Consider the following 14,706-nt stretch of genomic DNA (forward strand, 5'->3'; position numbering starts at 1 on the left):
CAGTAAGGCAGGCAGTACTGAGGAGAAGGTGGGAGGCCAAGTAATAGGAGTCAGGAGCAGCCAGTCAACACCATATGGCATCAGCTTCCTAGCAGGAGGTGACTGCTTCCCTCAGATATGTACATCAACCATTCTTTAATGAGTGGGTACAAATTAGTTACACCTGTGACATCAAGACTAACCATTTTCTACAATTTCACAATCTCCTTTCTAACTTTTTTTTTTTTTTGACACCCTCCACAGCTTATAGGATATTAGTTCCTCAACTGAGGCTCCCTGGAGGAAAAACTCAGAGTCCTAACAACTGCACCCACAGAAGATTCTCAAAATTCCACCTTTTGACAAACATTTCCTAGAAAATTATAGAAATGTTCCACAGTATAAAGTGAACAAATACTATTTTATGATAGGTATATGTAGACAGAATAGGATTTAGGTTTTCAAAATAAAAACTCAAGAAATTTATCTTGATAACTATTTAATAAATAACAATTTTAATGAAATAGGGAAATATATTTTCTAAATTTTGATACAGTGTAAACATACACATCTTTTATATGAAAATATAAATATGAGATAAAATATTACATTAATGAAATAAAGAATAAATAAATAACATCAGGGAAGTCATCATTTATGGATTGATATCCCCATACTTGATTATTTTTGTATCTACTTGCTTGTTACTACTGACATGTATTGGCTGAGTTAATTCAATAAATTTGGTGGCTAAAGCAGAATTCAGAGTCTTCTGAAATGATCCCAGGTGAGTATACAAGGATGATGTAGCATCTTAGTCAGTGAGAGTCATCTCAAGGTGAGCTCAGGTCTCCATCCATCATTCTTAACCTTTCTTGCAAGCTGATTAATGAAGAGAAGGATCTCATGATTTCCACTCTGACGGTTTCCCAGGCGCAGTCGCTGTATCCCTTCTCTTTCAGGTAGACATGGATGCCCTGGAAGTACCTCTTCAGAGCCAGGGTGGGGCCCGTCCTTCCCAGGGCAGAGTCTTCCTCTCCCATCACCTGCCCCAGGCAGGCGTCCAGGTTGTCCAGCTGCTGATGGAGTCCAGTGCGGAGCTGCTCCAGGAGGGTGGTGTCCCAGGCAGCAGAGGCGCGCTCTGTGTGGAAGAGGTTGAAGCTCTGCTGGAGCATCTCATGGAGCACAGAGATGGCCTGGGCCTCCTGGAGCTGGCCGCCCTCCACCATTTCCTAGGGTAAAGCGAAGTCTTTTCTGTCCTGCAGACAAAAGCGAGGGGAGAGTCTCCTCATTTGCTCCAGGAGCCTGAGGTTCTTCCTGCCAACCAGCACGTGGTTCTGAGACAGGTCACAGCCCAGGGATCCTCCTGGGCCGTAGCTGACCAGCACCAGGGCCATGAGTAGAGAGAGCACGAAGGCCATGGGGAAGATGCGGCTGCTGCTGGGCTGGCTGAGACGGCGTCTGGTGGAACCTTGAGGTAGGTTCTCTGATGCCAGGCTTTCTAAGCGAGGCCATTAAATAGGGAACATGATAGTTTTCATTTTCTAGTCATTTCTCTACACTTTTACTTCCTTTTTTTGATTTTCATTTATGTATTCACAGTATGATCAAGGAAAACAATCTAAACTATTATCTATTTCCCAATAACTTCAAATGTTCCCAGCCAAATGGAAATTTTTCAATGAACTGAGAAAAGTCTTTGTCTTAAGTCAGATGTACTTTTGTAATTACACACATTATTGCTCACTGTCTCTCATGCATAAATGTTGCTCTCCTCTTATCCAAGAACACATTTGTAGCCCTGATCTTAGGCTCCATTTTCCCCTTTTACTTTACATGGGAATCTAGTCTGTCTCAGCTCTGTGGTTTCCATATTTATTAGGAATTTACCAGATCACTCTGGCAATTAAGCTCTTTAAAACAAATGATGGGTTTTCTTCAGTGTTTGATTTACAGAAGAGGCTGATTATTATGAGTCCAAGATCTTCTTCCATGTATCCGTTCTTTCTAGAACAATTTCCTGCAGGTCCCTGTGGTTGTGGTCAGGGACTGTTACAGACAGTCCCTTTTTCCTTGAGGTCAGGACTGTTACAGACATCACCCTTTCTTTCCACCATTTTCTTACTGGAGACCTCTTTTCCTCCACAGACTGAGCCAATAATTCCACCAGAATCCTGGTTCTTCTCAGGGAACATGGGTGAGGAGACTCTAAATGTAGGACAATGGTATTTTCCCAGCAGCACCTCGTAAGGGAGAGATGACATGGAGACTCACCCTGTCCTCTAGAGTGATAGGGTCTGCTTCCAAACCTGATGGATTCCCTCCCTGAGAGCAGGCTCAATCCTCAGAATCCTGAGGACTTGAAAATCTCCTTTCTATGGAGGGCCTGTTTACTTGTTGAGAAAAAATTCATTGCCCAGAACCCCTTTCCTCTCCCCCGTAGTGTTTGTGTGAAGGACCCTGTTACTCTGAGGTGACTTCCTCTTCTCCTGATCCGTGTCCTCAGGTGTCCATAGTGTCAGCAGCCCTCAGACACTAAGAGCAAATGTGTATTTGTGCAAGTAAGTGGAGGAACTAATCCAACTGCACTCCCTTAATCTTAATAAAAATAAAAAGGACCCAGGTATTGAACCTGGGTGTCCTGCATCACAGAACAAGTCTTGGCCATCTGAGCTCCCAGGGAAGCCCTAGCCTTAGCAGACAAATAATTTTTATTTGACCAAGTATAGATTTAATTATTCAACCCTATTACTGGTGAGCACTTGTTGTACTGAAATTTTCTGAGCTTGAGGTAGGAGATTCAATGATGATGTTGTTTTTGATTAGAGGCTATTTCACAGAGCCAAGGGTTGAGCTTCATTTGTTCATTCAATTCAGTTCAGTTCAGTCGCTCAGTTGCATCTGACTCTTTGCAACCCCATGGACTGCAGCACGCCAGGCTTCCCTGTCCATCACCAGCTCCCGGAGCTTACTCAAACTCATGTCCATTGAGTCAGTGATGCCATCCAACCATCTCATCCTCTGTCGTCCCCCTCTCCTCCCACCTTCAATCTTTCCCAGCATCAGGGTCTTTTCCAATAAGTCAGTTCTTCACAGCAGGTGGCCAAAGTATTGGAGTTTCAGCTTCAGCATCAGTCCTTCCAATGAATATTCAGAACTGATTTCCTTAAGGATGGACTGGTTGGATCTCCTTGCTGTCCAAGGGACTCTCAAGAGTCTTCTCCAACATCACATTTCAAAAGCATCAATTCTTTGGTGCTCAACTTTCTTTATAGTCCAACTTTCACATCCATACATGACTACTGGAAAAACCATAGCTTTGACTAGGTGGACTTTTGTTGATAAAGTAATGTCTCCGCTTTTTAATATGCTGTCTAGATTGGTCATAACTTTTCTTCCAAGGAGCAAGTGTCTTTTAATTTCTTGGCTGCACTCACCATCTGCCATGATTTTGGAGCCCCCCAAAATAAAGTCTGACACTGTTTCCATTATTTCCCCATCTATGTGCCATGAAGTGGTGGGACCAGATGCCATGATCTTCGTTTTCTGAATGTTGAGCTTTAAGCCAACTTTTTCACTGTCCTCTTTCACTTTCATCAAGAGGCTCTTTAGTTCTTCTTCACTTTCTGCCATAAGGGTTGTGTCACCTGTATATCTGAGGTTATTGATATTTCTCCCGGCAATCTTGATTCCAGCTTATGCTTCATCCTCCCAGCATTTCTCATGATGTACTCTGTATATAAGTTAAATAAGCAGAGTGACAATATACAGCCTAGATGTACTCCTTTTCCTATTTGGAACCAGTCTGTTGTTCCATGTCCAGTTCCAACTGTTGCTTAAGCCAGCTGAATTCCATGGGCATCTCTGTTCCTCTGAGAATTCATGGCAGTGAGGACCAGGCTAGTAGGTCAGGAGAAATACCCTTTTTTCCTTTACTTGAATGTAATATTTCATTTAGTTTTTAATACCCTATATTCACTTAGTGACTTACTGGGCAAGATTTATCTCAGTGGTCCTGATCTAGTTCTAATTCATGATGAGATAAAGGAAAGTAAAGAAAGCCATAGGGGCTGCATCTCTATCACTTTCAAGACTTTAGATTTTGTTTCTCTTTGCCAGTTTCCTAGAAAGTGCAATTGGAGATGTGTTTTGTGGACAAAAACAAAGCAAGTTTAAGTCTTCAATGTCATGAATGTGGAAGAAGGGAAGTGGTTTTCCTGTGACACAGTGACATATTCTGAGTTAGCAAACTTTAGTGCAGCGCAGCTAGGGACAGGGCTGTGGCAGAGGGGAAGGATGAGGCCAATATGAACAAGGAAGGGCTGGGGCACAGCTGCTTCTGACAGAAGCTCAATAAAGGCCAAGCCCTGGCTCTATTGACTGCTTTCAGCTTTGTATAATAGTCATCTGATGTTTCTTTCATATAATCCACATGGGATCAGTAATAAGGAAAGAAGGAATAAGACACACCCACCAGCTCACAAGAGACTGACAAGCAGAACCCAGTTGTTAGAACAATAACCCTCTCTGGCAGGATCGTGGAATCTAGCTTTGCTGAGCATTTGTGTAGGTGATAAATACCCCTGGGCACTGAGAAGATGATTGGGAAAGCTGGAATTAAAAGGAAAGGAATTAGATGATTTTAAAGATTCTAATCTTATTCTAGATAATAGTAATTGTGATATTAAAAAATAATAACTGAATTTTATTGCTTGCTACTAATGGACTAGCCACTTCTCTAAGTTCTTTCAAATTTTAACTCAGTCCTCTCACTAACATTATTAGGTTATAGTCAGTCATGCAACTAGAGAGAAACGTAAATCTTGACAACTGAACTATTCCTAAGGTACCAAATATATAAGGGAACACCTTAGTGGGTCTGCAATGATTTTTTCTTAAAGAGTCCATTAGAAAAGTCAAGAGTTCAGTTGAAGATGATATTTAGGAATGAACAAAATAAGTAGATCCAGGAGAGTGAGATGACAGAGGACCCTAATCCACTACAAACGCCAAAGGGTGCTGTCTATGGTTTTGTGGGGTGATTCGGGTGTGGTCTGAGTGAACAGAACTAAGTTCTAATCAAAAACAGAAAATCACTATTGTGTAGTTAGAATAGAATAGATATGTCTGCCAAATGAAGAAGGAAAAGAAAGCATTTCCTAGAGTTTCCTAGAGGTCTAGTCATCAGGATCCTATATTTTCACTGCTGCAGGCCGGGTTCAATCCCTGATTGGGGAACTGAGATCCCACAAGCCACACAGCAAGAACTCTTAAGATTTTATGAATTATTTCATCAATGAAATTTAGTAAAATAATGTTATTAAACCTACAGGAGCTGACTAACTCCTGAAATCTTTGTCATTTTAACTCTTGACTTTTCCAGTGAGTTTGAGAACAAAGAAAAAGCACCTACCCATTTTAGCTCTGATGTTTCTTCTTCAGGATGACAACTAAAATGTCATTTGCCATCTTGTTCTACACGAATAAAGTCATTATACCCACTGCAGTCCCTGACCTCCAATACACCCTGATAGGAATTAAGGGTGGAGATCAGGAATGAGGCTGGGAAAATTGACACAACAGGCCAGCAGAGAGTTAGAAAATTCCCAGAGAAAATTTTTGAACCCAATTTTTGCAACTTCTCATACTTAGAAAAGCTGTTATAGAGACATCTGTTCCTCCTGACTCTCAGCCACCTTTTACCAAGATGTGAGCTTGATGCCATGTAACCCCTTCACTACAAACACGTATACACCGACCTCCCACCAAGTCCTTGAGCAGGTCCTCAAGGAGAGGCTGTCTTCCAGCCTGTAGTCCTCAGGAAGTCTTCCCCAAAACTGAACTCCTGGCTCTCACACTGTTGGATGTTTTTCAGTCGACAAGGACCTCTCCCAGGAGACCGCCTCAGGTCAGCCTGTTGCTCTCACTCTCATTCTCTTCCATTTCCCACCTCCAGTCCAGACGGGTCATCCTGTGGTCCACTGAGTCCAGTGAAGACCCTCTGCTCTTTATTTTTCCAGCTACTAGTTATGATGTGGGCACTGAAGAGACCTCATGCGTGACCAAGATGGAAGAGCATACAGGCTTCCTGGACAGAAGCAGGTTTAGTGTATGTGCTGCCCAGGTGAGCACAGCAGCACCAGTTTGCATGGGCTCCTTAGCAGGGAGGGTCAGGAATGAACTCCAGAGTCAGCCTTATGATCTTGCATGGTTGTGTTTATTTAAACTTCTAACCTCAGTCTTTTAAACATCAAAAATAATACTGTAGGGTTGAAATAAAAATATTACTTAAGAAATCATTTGTTAACAAAATGATATTTTTGGCAGTAATATAGGAATGGTTAGTTTTTTAATTTTTATTTTTACTTTATTTTGCTTTACAATACTGCATTGGTTTTGCCATTCATTGACATGAATCCGCCACAGCTGTACATGAGTTCCCAATCCTGAACCCCACCTCCTACCTCCCTACCCATATCATCTCTCTGGATCATCCCCATGCACCAGCCCCAAGCATCCTGTATCCTGTATCGAACACAGACTGGTGATTCATTTCTTACATGATAGTATCCATGTTTCAATGCCATTCTCCCAAATCATCCCACCCTCTCCCTCTCCCTCAGAGTCCAAAAGTCTGTTCTATACATCTGTGTCTCTTTTGCTGTCTTGCATACAGGGTTATCATTACCATCTTTCTAAATTCCATATATATGTGTTAGTATACTGTATTGGTGTTTTTCTTTCTGCCTTACTTCACTCTGTATAATCAGCTCCAGTTTCATCCACCTCATTAGAACTGATTCAAATGTATTCTTTTTAATGGCTGAGTAATACTCCATTGTGTATATGTACCACAGCTTTCTTATCCATTCATCTGCTGATGGACATCTAGGTTGTTTCCATGTCCTGGCTATTATAAACAGTGCTGCGATGAACATTGGGGTACACATGTCTCCCTCAATTCTGGTTTCCTCGGTGTGTACGCCCAGCAGTGGGATTGCTGGGTCATAAGGCAGTTCTGTTTGCAATTTTTTAAGGAATATCCACACTGTTCTCCATAGTGGCTGTACTAGTTTGCATTCCCACCAACAGTGTAAGAGGGTTCCCTTTTCTCCACACCCTCTCCAGCATTTATTTCTTGCAGACTTTTGTATCACTGCCATTCTGACTGGTGTGAAGTGGTACCTCATTGTGGTTTTGATTTGCATTTCTCTGATAATGAGTGATGTTGAGCATTTTTTCATGTGTTTGTTAGCCATCCGTATGTCTTCTTTGGAGAAATGTGTATTTAGTTCTTTGGCCCATTTTTTGATTGGGTCGTTTATTTTTCTGGAATTGAGCCACATAAGTTGCTTGTATATTTTTGAGATTAGTTGTTTGTCAGTTGCTTCATTTGCTATTGTTTTCTCCCATTCCGAAGGCTGTCTTTTCACCTTGCTTATAGTTTCCTTTGTTGTGCAGAAGCTTTTAATTTTAATTAAGGAAACAATTCCATTCACCATTGCAATGAAAAGAGTAAAATACTTAGGAATATATCTACCTAAAGAAACTAAAGACATATATACAGAAAACTATAAAACACCGATGAAAGAAATCAAAGAGGACACTAATAGATGGAGAAATATACCATGTTCATAGATCAGAAGAATCAATATAGTGAAAATGAGTATACTACCCAAAGCAATCTACAGATTCAATGCAATCCCTATCAAGCTACTGCTGCTAAGTCACTTCAGTCATGTCCAACTCTGTGTGACCCCATAGACAGCAGCCCACCAGGCTTCCCCGTCCCTGGGATTCTCCAGGCAACAATGGAGTGGGTTGCCATTTCCTCCTCCAATGCATGAAAGTGAAATGTGAAAGTGAAGTCCCTCAGTCGTGTCCGACTCTTCGCGCTACCAGCGGTATTTTTTCACAGAGCTAGAACAAATAATTTCACAATTTGTATGAAAATACAAAAAACCTTGAATAGTCAAAGCAATCTTGAGAAAGAAGAATGGAACTGGAGGAATCAACCTGCCTGACTTCAGGCCCTACTACAAAGCCACAGTCATCAAGACAGTATGGTACTGGCACAAAGACAGAAATATAGATCAATGGAATAAAATAGAAAGACCAGAGATAAATCCACACACCTATGGACACCTTCTCTTTGACAAAGGAGGCAAGAATATACAATGGATTAAAGGAATGGTTTTTGCTAGTGTTAGGGCCCTAATCCTCTGGAAGGGTTCCAAACCTAAACTGTACTTTAAATGTCTTCTATCTTTAAAAGTATCTACTCAGTGCTATATGTACCAACTGGAGAGAAGAGAGAGAATCAATCCATCAATGTCTTCTTTCTCAATTGCCCACACTAAATAAATGAATTTCTACGAAAATCGTTGCTACCTTAGAAAACGTGATCTTCCAGTGTGCATGTTACTGTCATATGTCCTGCGAGGAAGGCTCTGTCCCACTGTTGCTAAATGTATTAAAAGCCCTGCCTGTGCCCCTTCTATTCAATCTTGTTTGATTGCATTTGTCTTTCAGAGATGCAAAGACACCAGGATGGAATTTAAGAACTTCCTTGGATTGCATTGTCCCCAGGCACCTCTTGCCCTGCTCTGTGATAACTTGCTGGGTCCTAAGGAAGACACAAGTCTGCAGCTGTGATGGGAGTGGCCGTCGCCCCTTCCAGGACTCTGCAGACTGCTGTGCTGTGAGCATCTCCCATGCTGGGGACACAGCTGGTGGCCAGGCCTTCGTGCTCTGTCTCTGCTCTCAGCATCCGCTTCAGTCTTCTCCGTCTCTGAAAAGGAATGTTGTGGAGAAACACTTGCCTCAGTGCAGCTCATCTGTGTTGTTCCGTGTTGACCCGCTGCTGCTCCAGGGAACACTTTAAACATCTCTGTTCTCCTTCCAAGTTCTCAAGCTGCTGCTGACTTTCAACTCCAAGTTTCCGGTGCTTTGGGCTTTTTGAGCAAATGAGACTCCTGACCCAGGCAAGCTCCTCCTAGTGTAATCAGCACATGGCAGAGCCCAGGTAGAGGCACAGAGGAGCCCCTGGAGTCTCCACCATTGTTCACTGTGGTGCAGTTCCCTCTATTTACTGTGTTTCTCTGGGAGGCTGGACAGTCTGGACCTGCAGTGCCTTTCAGGCAGAGTGGGTAAAGTCATCGGAGAGTGTCTGACAGACCTAGAACATTAACTCAGGTTCTGCTTTTTGGTTGTTGGCTTTGCTGTCTAAAGGGTAAATTGACAACCAGAAAGCGTAATGGAGAAGGACACAGCTGTATGAATGGAGAGGACACCTTCATGCAGGGTGAATGAGGAGAGCACACTGGGGATTTTGACACTGGAAGGAAGTGAATGATTGTGATATTTGAGTGTAACAATGAGACCCAGGGGAGCAGAGATGAAGCAGAATGGTGCCATGTATCCGAATAAGCAGATAGGTATATGGTATGTTATATATGTAGTATGCTTTATTACTTTGTTTCCACACATGTATATATTATTATTTTATCATGTATATAATTACATACAATTGATGAAACACCTTCCCCCAATACTTTTATTTAGGTTGTTATTGTTTTGCAGTCAGTGAAAGAGGGAGGGTAGGAGAATTCATTATTCCTATTTAGATTTGTATAAAAGAAAAGAAAACAGGCACTACCTGTTTAGCCCTCACTCAGCAGGTGATACTTGGCTAAGTGCTCTTAAATGTTCTGCTTTGTCTGACACTCCAAACACTATGAACATTTTCACTTACTTCATATTTGAGGAGACTGAGGCTCAGGGAAGTTCAGTGATTTCCTTGATTACCCGTATGTCCTGACAGAGTCTAGACTCTATGCAGGACCTCATATCACATAGAAATCATTTTTTATTTTTTATTATTATTATTTTTTAATCTGGCACAGATGTGCTTTTTTGTGTGTGTGAATTTTAGACCAATTTATTTATTTATTTATTTTTAAATTTTAATATCTTTAATTCTTACATGCGTTCCCAAACATGAACCATTTTTTAACTTTAACCCGTGTGATTCTCAACCCTTTGTGTTCTTCTCTGGTGCTTTGGGGAGATCGTTTCTCCAGGTTGGCTCCCAAGTGCACTGGATGCTCCACCTCTGGGCCCTTTGCAGACTCTCCTTTACTTTCTCAGTCTTCAGAGTGGCAGGTCCTCATGAGCTTTAGGTCATCTTCTCATTCTATACTCTAATCCTAAAGCACAACATCCACATAAGCTTCTACCAATGGGAAATGGGAAATCTGTTTTTAGGTGTTTCTTGGCACTTTATAGACTAATCAGCTTTCTCCCCTTCTCGAGAGGCCTCAACCAGATTCTGGTGGGAGAATCCCCTTTTGTCTAGCTCTCATTGTAACAGGAAACTTAAATGATTAAGCATGATTATTGCTTAATTATTAATTATAACCTTTCTTTTCCAAATGAAACCCTCCAAAAGAAGAGGTTTCTCATCTGGTTTTTCCACCTCTGTGTTTTCAGAACTTAAAATATATCTGATATAGAAATAAACAATTTTAAATCATATATCTGATATAGAAATATGCAGTTTTAAGTTATAACCTGCTGAAAGAAGTAATGAGTAGAATTTTTCATCTATGTTTCAGCATGCATTGTGAATTTAAGCTATTTCTTTTTATAAGAATAACAATTCCAAGCTATCTTCTGGAGAAGAGTTTCATAAATTAAAGGAGAAAATAATTTGAAAAACAATAAAGGTAAGTATCTTTTCTTATATTTGAATACATTATAAATTTGAACATGATATTATATGAACAAAACTATTCTAAACACCATACATAGTATGGCTGAGGAAAAGTACAGGGCTAAGTAGGTGAATACATTAGAGCCCTTTGCACTTTAATCGCTGTTATTTTGACTCTGGATCTGATAATTCCTAAACCTCTAGTGTATCTGAGACTAGTTGGGATACTTGCTGTGTGTCCTCAAAGTGCGTTCTTCAGCTATTAGTACAATAAATGTCTGTTAAAAGTTGATGATGATGGACTGGACAAAAGGAACGGAGGTAAATTGGCCTTGACAGTGATCATTAGCATTCATTTGGGGAGGAGTTGGGCTGTGTTTACTTCTAGTTCTGCCTTTGTTTCTGCCCTCTTGATTTTTTATATCAACTACACTGGCTTACTGTACTGGATTGGTCTTCTTGAAAACAGATTTATTAGATGTGTTTGACAAGTCACCACCATAGGAGAAAGGTGTATGTCTTGTTCACCATTCTGTCATGAGCCTAGAGTTCATAATAACTACACCAAATTCACAGAGTATTCCTAGAGTTTCCATCAGACCTCCCATCCGAATCTTCTATTGAATCACTTATTGACCTTCTTAAGAGAAGTAGTTAATAAGCATCATTAGCTGACTGAGTACATTTCTACTGAGCCTCTTGGATCATCATTTTCATCTCACAGTGGAGCTGTAGGGTCTGTGATGCTAGGTAATCAGCCCTCATGCTTTCCTGATTTCAGAGTCTTTGTAATTTTATATGTTCTATTTCATTTAGTACTTTTCTGGGCAGTGGTTGTCTTGCTACTTCTGAATTACTTTCTGTATCATTTTGAGGTTGTAGCTTAATAAGAAAGTAAAAATGGAAACATAAAGGGAGGGCCTGTACCATGATTTTCCATAATGTTCAATACATCATTGATTTTCTTCTCCATTCAGCTTTCTTGGAAAGCTGTCACTGTGTTGGAAGCACTCAGGTAAAAGGAAAACAAATGCTATTCTAACTATGGTGAGAGTGAAAGAACTAAAGAGAATCCCCAAAGGAAACAGTGACATTGGGACTTTGTTTCTTATTAAATGCCACCTAACCCAATATAGTTCCTGGTGGTTAATTCCACCCCATCATCAGGTCAGTTCCATCTGTTTCCGTGCAGTGAATGCTTTCAACCACAGAGCATCTTCCTGACATTCAACACTCTATAATGCAATCAAAAGAATGATACTTTATCACTATGTGTTACTAAATTTCATAATTTAAAGTAAATCAGATCTTAAACAGTGATATGTGTTTTCAATGCATCAAATCCATGAACTCTCTTCATAAGCAAAGTATTCCAAAAAGGGAAAACACTGCAGAGCAGGGGAAAAAAAAAAAAAAAAAAACACCTTCCACTCTAAGTGCCACCCTATTCTCTCCTCAAATGAGACAGCAAATATCTCAAAACCATTTTCTATACATATTACTATTACCTTCTCTTCTCCATCTTTCCACTTTGTCCACTATGGTGTCTGTTGATTAATTCTACCAAGCAAGCTCTCATTAAGGTGGCCCATGCCATCTCTTTTCCAAGTAGAAAGCACTTTCCATCTACATGTTCGTGAATGCATTGAGTCTTAAGTGGTTGCCGCCTTTGCATCTCTGTCTTCTCACCATTCTCTCTTGTGTAGTTAACATAGGGCCATTCCATCTCTGCTTCCTTTGTGGCATTCCCTCCCTTTTAAGACTGAGGTCATGGCACTCAATTTTAACTCCTTTTCTCATTCTATACTATTTCTATACTTTTTCTCATTCTATACTCCTCCTATTTGATCAGTACTTCTGTTACACCTTATGCTTTATGAAATTGCTTGTAAATTGCCATCTCCAATATCCATTGAACATTTGCACTGAAATGAAAAGTAGTTAACTTTTATTTTTACATCCTCTCACAGCTTGATCCACCTTCTACTAGGGGAATTCCACTTTTCTCCCTCTCATTGTAGCATTCAAGCTAACTGATAGTCATTTCTACTATTAATTATACTATTTTCAAAATAGTTAACATTTTATTATAAATTAACTCATTATTGTTTTTAGGTTACTTTCCATTTAAAAAATCAAAGTTACAAAAATGATTGGATTAATGATGCTCATGTCTAGGTCCTGAGGGCAACACACCACCTGGCTAGAGAAAGTATGTTTTTACTTGTAATGCGCAAATCATAAAGATGGGTGAAGGAATTGTAAAATACATTCTTTAATCAAGTTGCATACTCAGTCTTGGTGTTTCTTTTTTAAAGAAAAACAAAGTTTTTTATAGTAAGGTTTAATGAATGAAGAAAACTCATACATTGACTAAATACAAAATATATTTTTCCCTTAAGTATACATACATAATTATGTGAACAAAATAATTTAATTCTTTATATATAGGTAAATAAATATTAAATTAGATAAATAAAAGTCCAAATAGATAAATAAGTAGATGGATCAGCTTGAGTATCTGCAATGGAGTAGTGCCTGTAGAGTAGATCATGATGTCACTTAATATACCTGAAATCATTTGACAAATTGATTCAATTCAGTGCATGATGACAGCAGAAATGAGTCTTCCACATGGCAGCGCAGGAGGAAGTGTGGTCTGTTGGTCCATGAGAATCATTTCCGTTTTGAACCAGGTGTGTATCAGTCCTTGCTCCTGAATCTCTCCTGCAAGTTTGTTGAGGAAGAGAAGGCTCTCATGACTTCTGCTCTGACAACCTCCCAGGCACAAGGGCTGTGTCCCTTCTCTTGCAGATAGAGAGTGACTCTGTGGAAGTATTTCCTCACAGCCAGGCTGGAGTCCTCCTTGAGCAGGGGAGCCCCTCGCAGCCCCTCCTCCTGCCTGAGACATGCTTGCAGGTCAGTGAGCTGCTGATCCAGTGCAGCGCGGAGCTTGTCCAGGAGGATCTCGTCCCACGCGGCGGCCGAGCCCTCTGTGCTGAAGAGCTGGAAGGTGTGCTGGGTCACTTCGTGGAGCACAGAGATGGCTTGAGCCTTCTGCAACTGACTGCCACCCAGCACCTCCTGGGGGAATGCGAAGTCTTTTCTGTCCTGCAGGCAGGAGGAAGGGGAGACCCTCCTCAGTTGCCGCAGGAGCGTCAGGACCCTCCTGTTGGCCAGGCTGTGGGTGTGAGGCAGGTGGCAGCCCCGAGAGCAGATGGCGTTGCAGCTGAGCAGCAGCAGGGCCAGGAGCAAGGACCAGGCTGCGGCCATCGGGACCTTGCAGATGCTTCAGGCCTGGGGCGGTGGGTGACTCTGTGAACCTGCTCTCTAGGTTCTCTGAAGACCTTCCTTCAGGCCTGGGGCTTAAATAGGAGCCAATGATTTCCATTTTCTGAAAGTTCCCTCTTACTTTCTACTTTTGTTTTTCCTTTTCAATTTGCACTCTCCAGTGGGTTAGGGCAGCATTTCGCAAACGTTGTTTTCACTCTTGCCCCCCCTTCCCCTATTGACAGAGTCTTCTGAGATTTTTTTTTCCTAATTACCCCCACCATGAAATTTTGACAACACAGTTATGCTGTGGATCCATCTTCACACTCCATGCATATCTTTATACATAGGAAAAGAAAGTGCAAAACTCCTTGTTGTATTCACCCTAGGGTTAACAATGCCATAAAATGAAAGTTGTACAATAAATGCAAAGCTGTTGAGTTTTATTTAACTTTATGAATGAGTTTGAAGAATGACTTTTAATGGAGGATATATACTTATATAAATAGTAATGTACCACATTGAATACTCATATGAAATTCATATAAAAATTATAATAATACAACAGTATAGATAGACTTAAAAATCTTTTAAAACTCAAAATCATTGAAAATCTTAGATTATTTTCCTCTTATTTATTTTGAGGCACTTTTAACTTTGTTTCATATCAGAAACCAATTTTTAATTTCCTGTCTGCTGAATATTCATCTCAATTTTATCAGCATTTTTTCTTGTTTAGCTCT

The 14,706-nt window shown here is 40.6% G+C and overlaps 1 protein-coding gene and 1 pseudogene across 1 annotated transcript; both read right to left on the bottom strand.

Moving 5' to 3' along the window:
* Positions 1-812: 812 nt before the first annotated feature.
* On the bottom strand, positions 813-1,400 carry LOC101103216 (interferon omega-1-like; annotated as a pseudogene).
* Positions 1,401-13,396: 11,996 nt separating this feature from the next.
* Positions 13,397-13,966, bottom strand: LOC101105135 (interferon alpha-H). Its single transcript, XM_004004404.5, has one exon. It carries the CDS (start codon positions 13,964-13,966, stop codon positions 13,397-13,399), a length of 570 nt encoding a protein of 189 aa, XP_004004453.3.
* Between the last annotated feature and the right edge of the window lie 740 nt (positions 13,967-14,706).

The sequence above is a fragment of the Ovis aries genome, chromosome 2, assembly GCF_016772045.2.
Source record: "Ovis aries strain OAR_USU_Benz2616 breed Rambouillet chromosome 2, ARS-UI_Ramb_v3.0, whole genome shotgun sequence".
In the NCBI taxonomy this organism is placed as follows: Eukaryota; Metazoa; Chordata; class Mammalia; order Artiodactyla; family Bovidae; genus Ovis; species Ovis aries.

Excerpts from the sequence above, each read along its gene's own strand:
- LOC101105135 (XM_004004404.5), bottom strand. The coding sequence starts at position 13,966 with ATGGCCGCAGCCTGGTCCTTGCTCCTGGCCCTGCTGCTGCTCAGCTGC.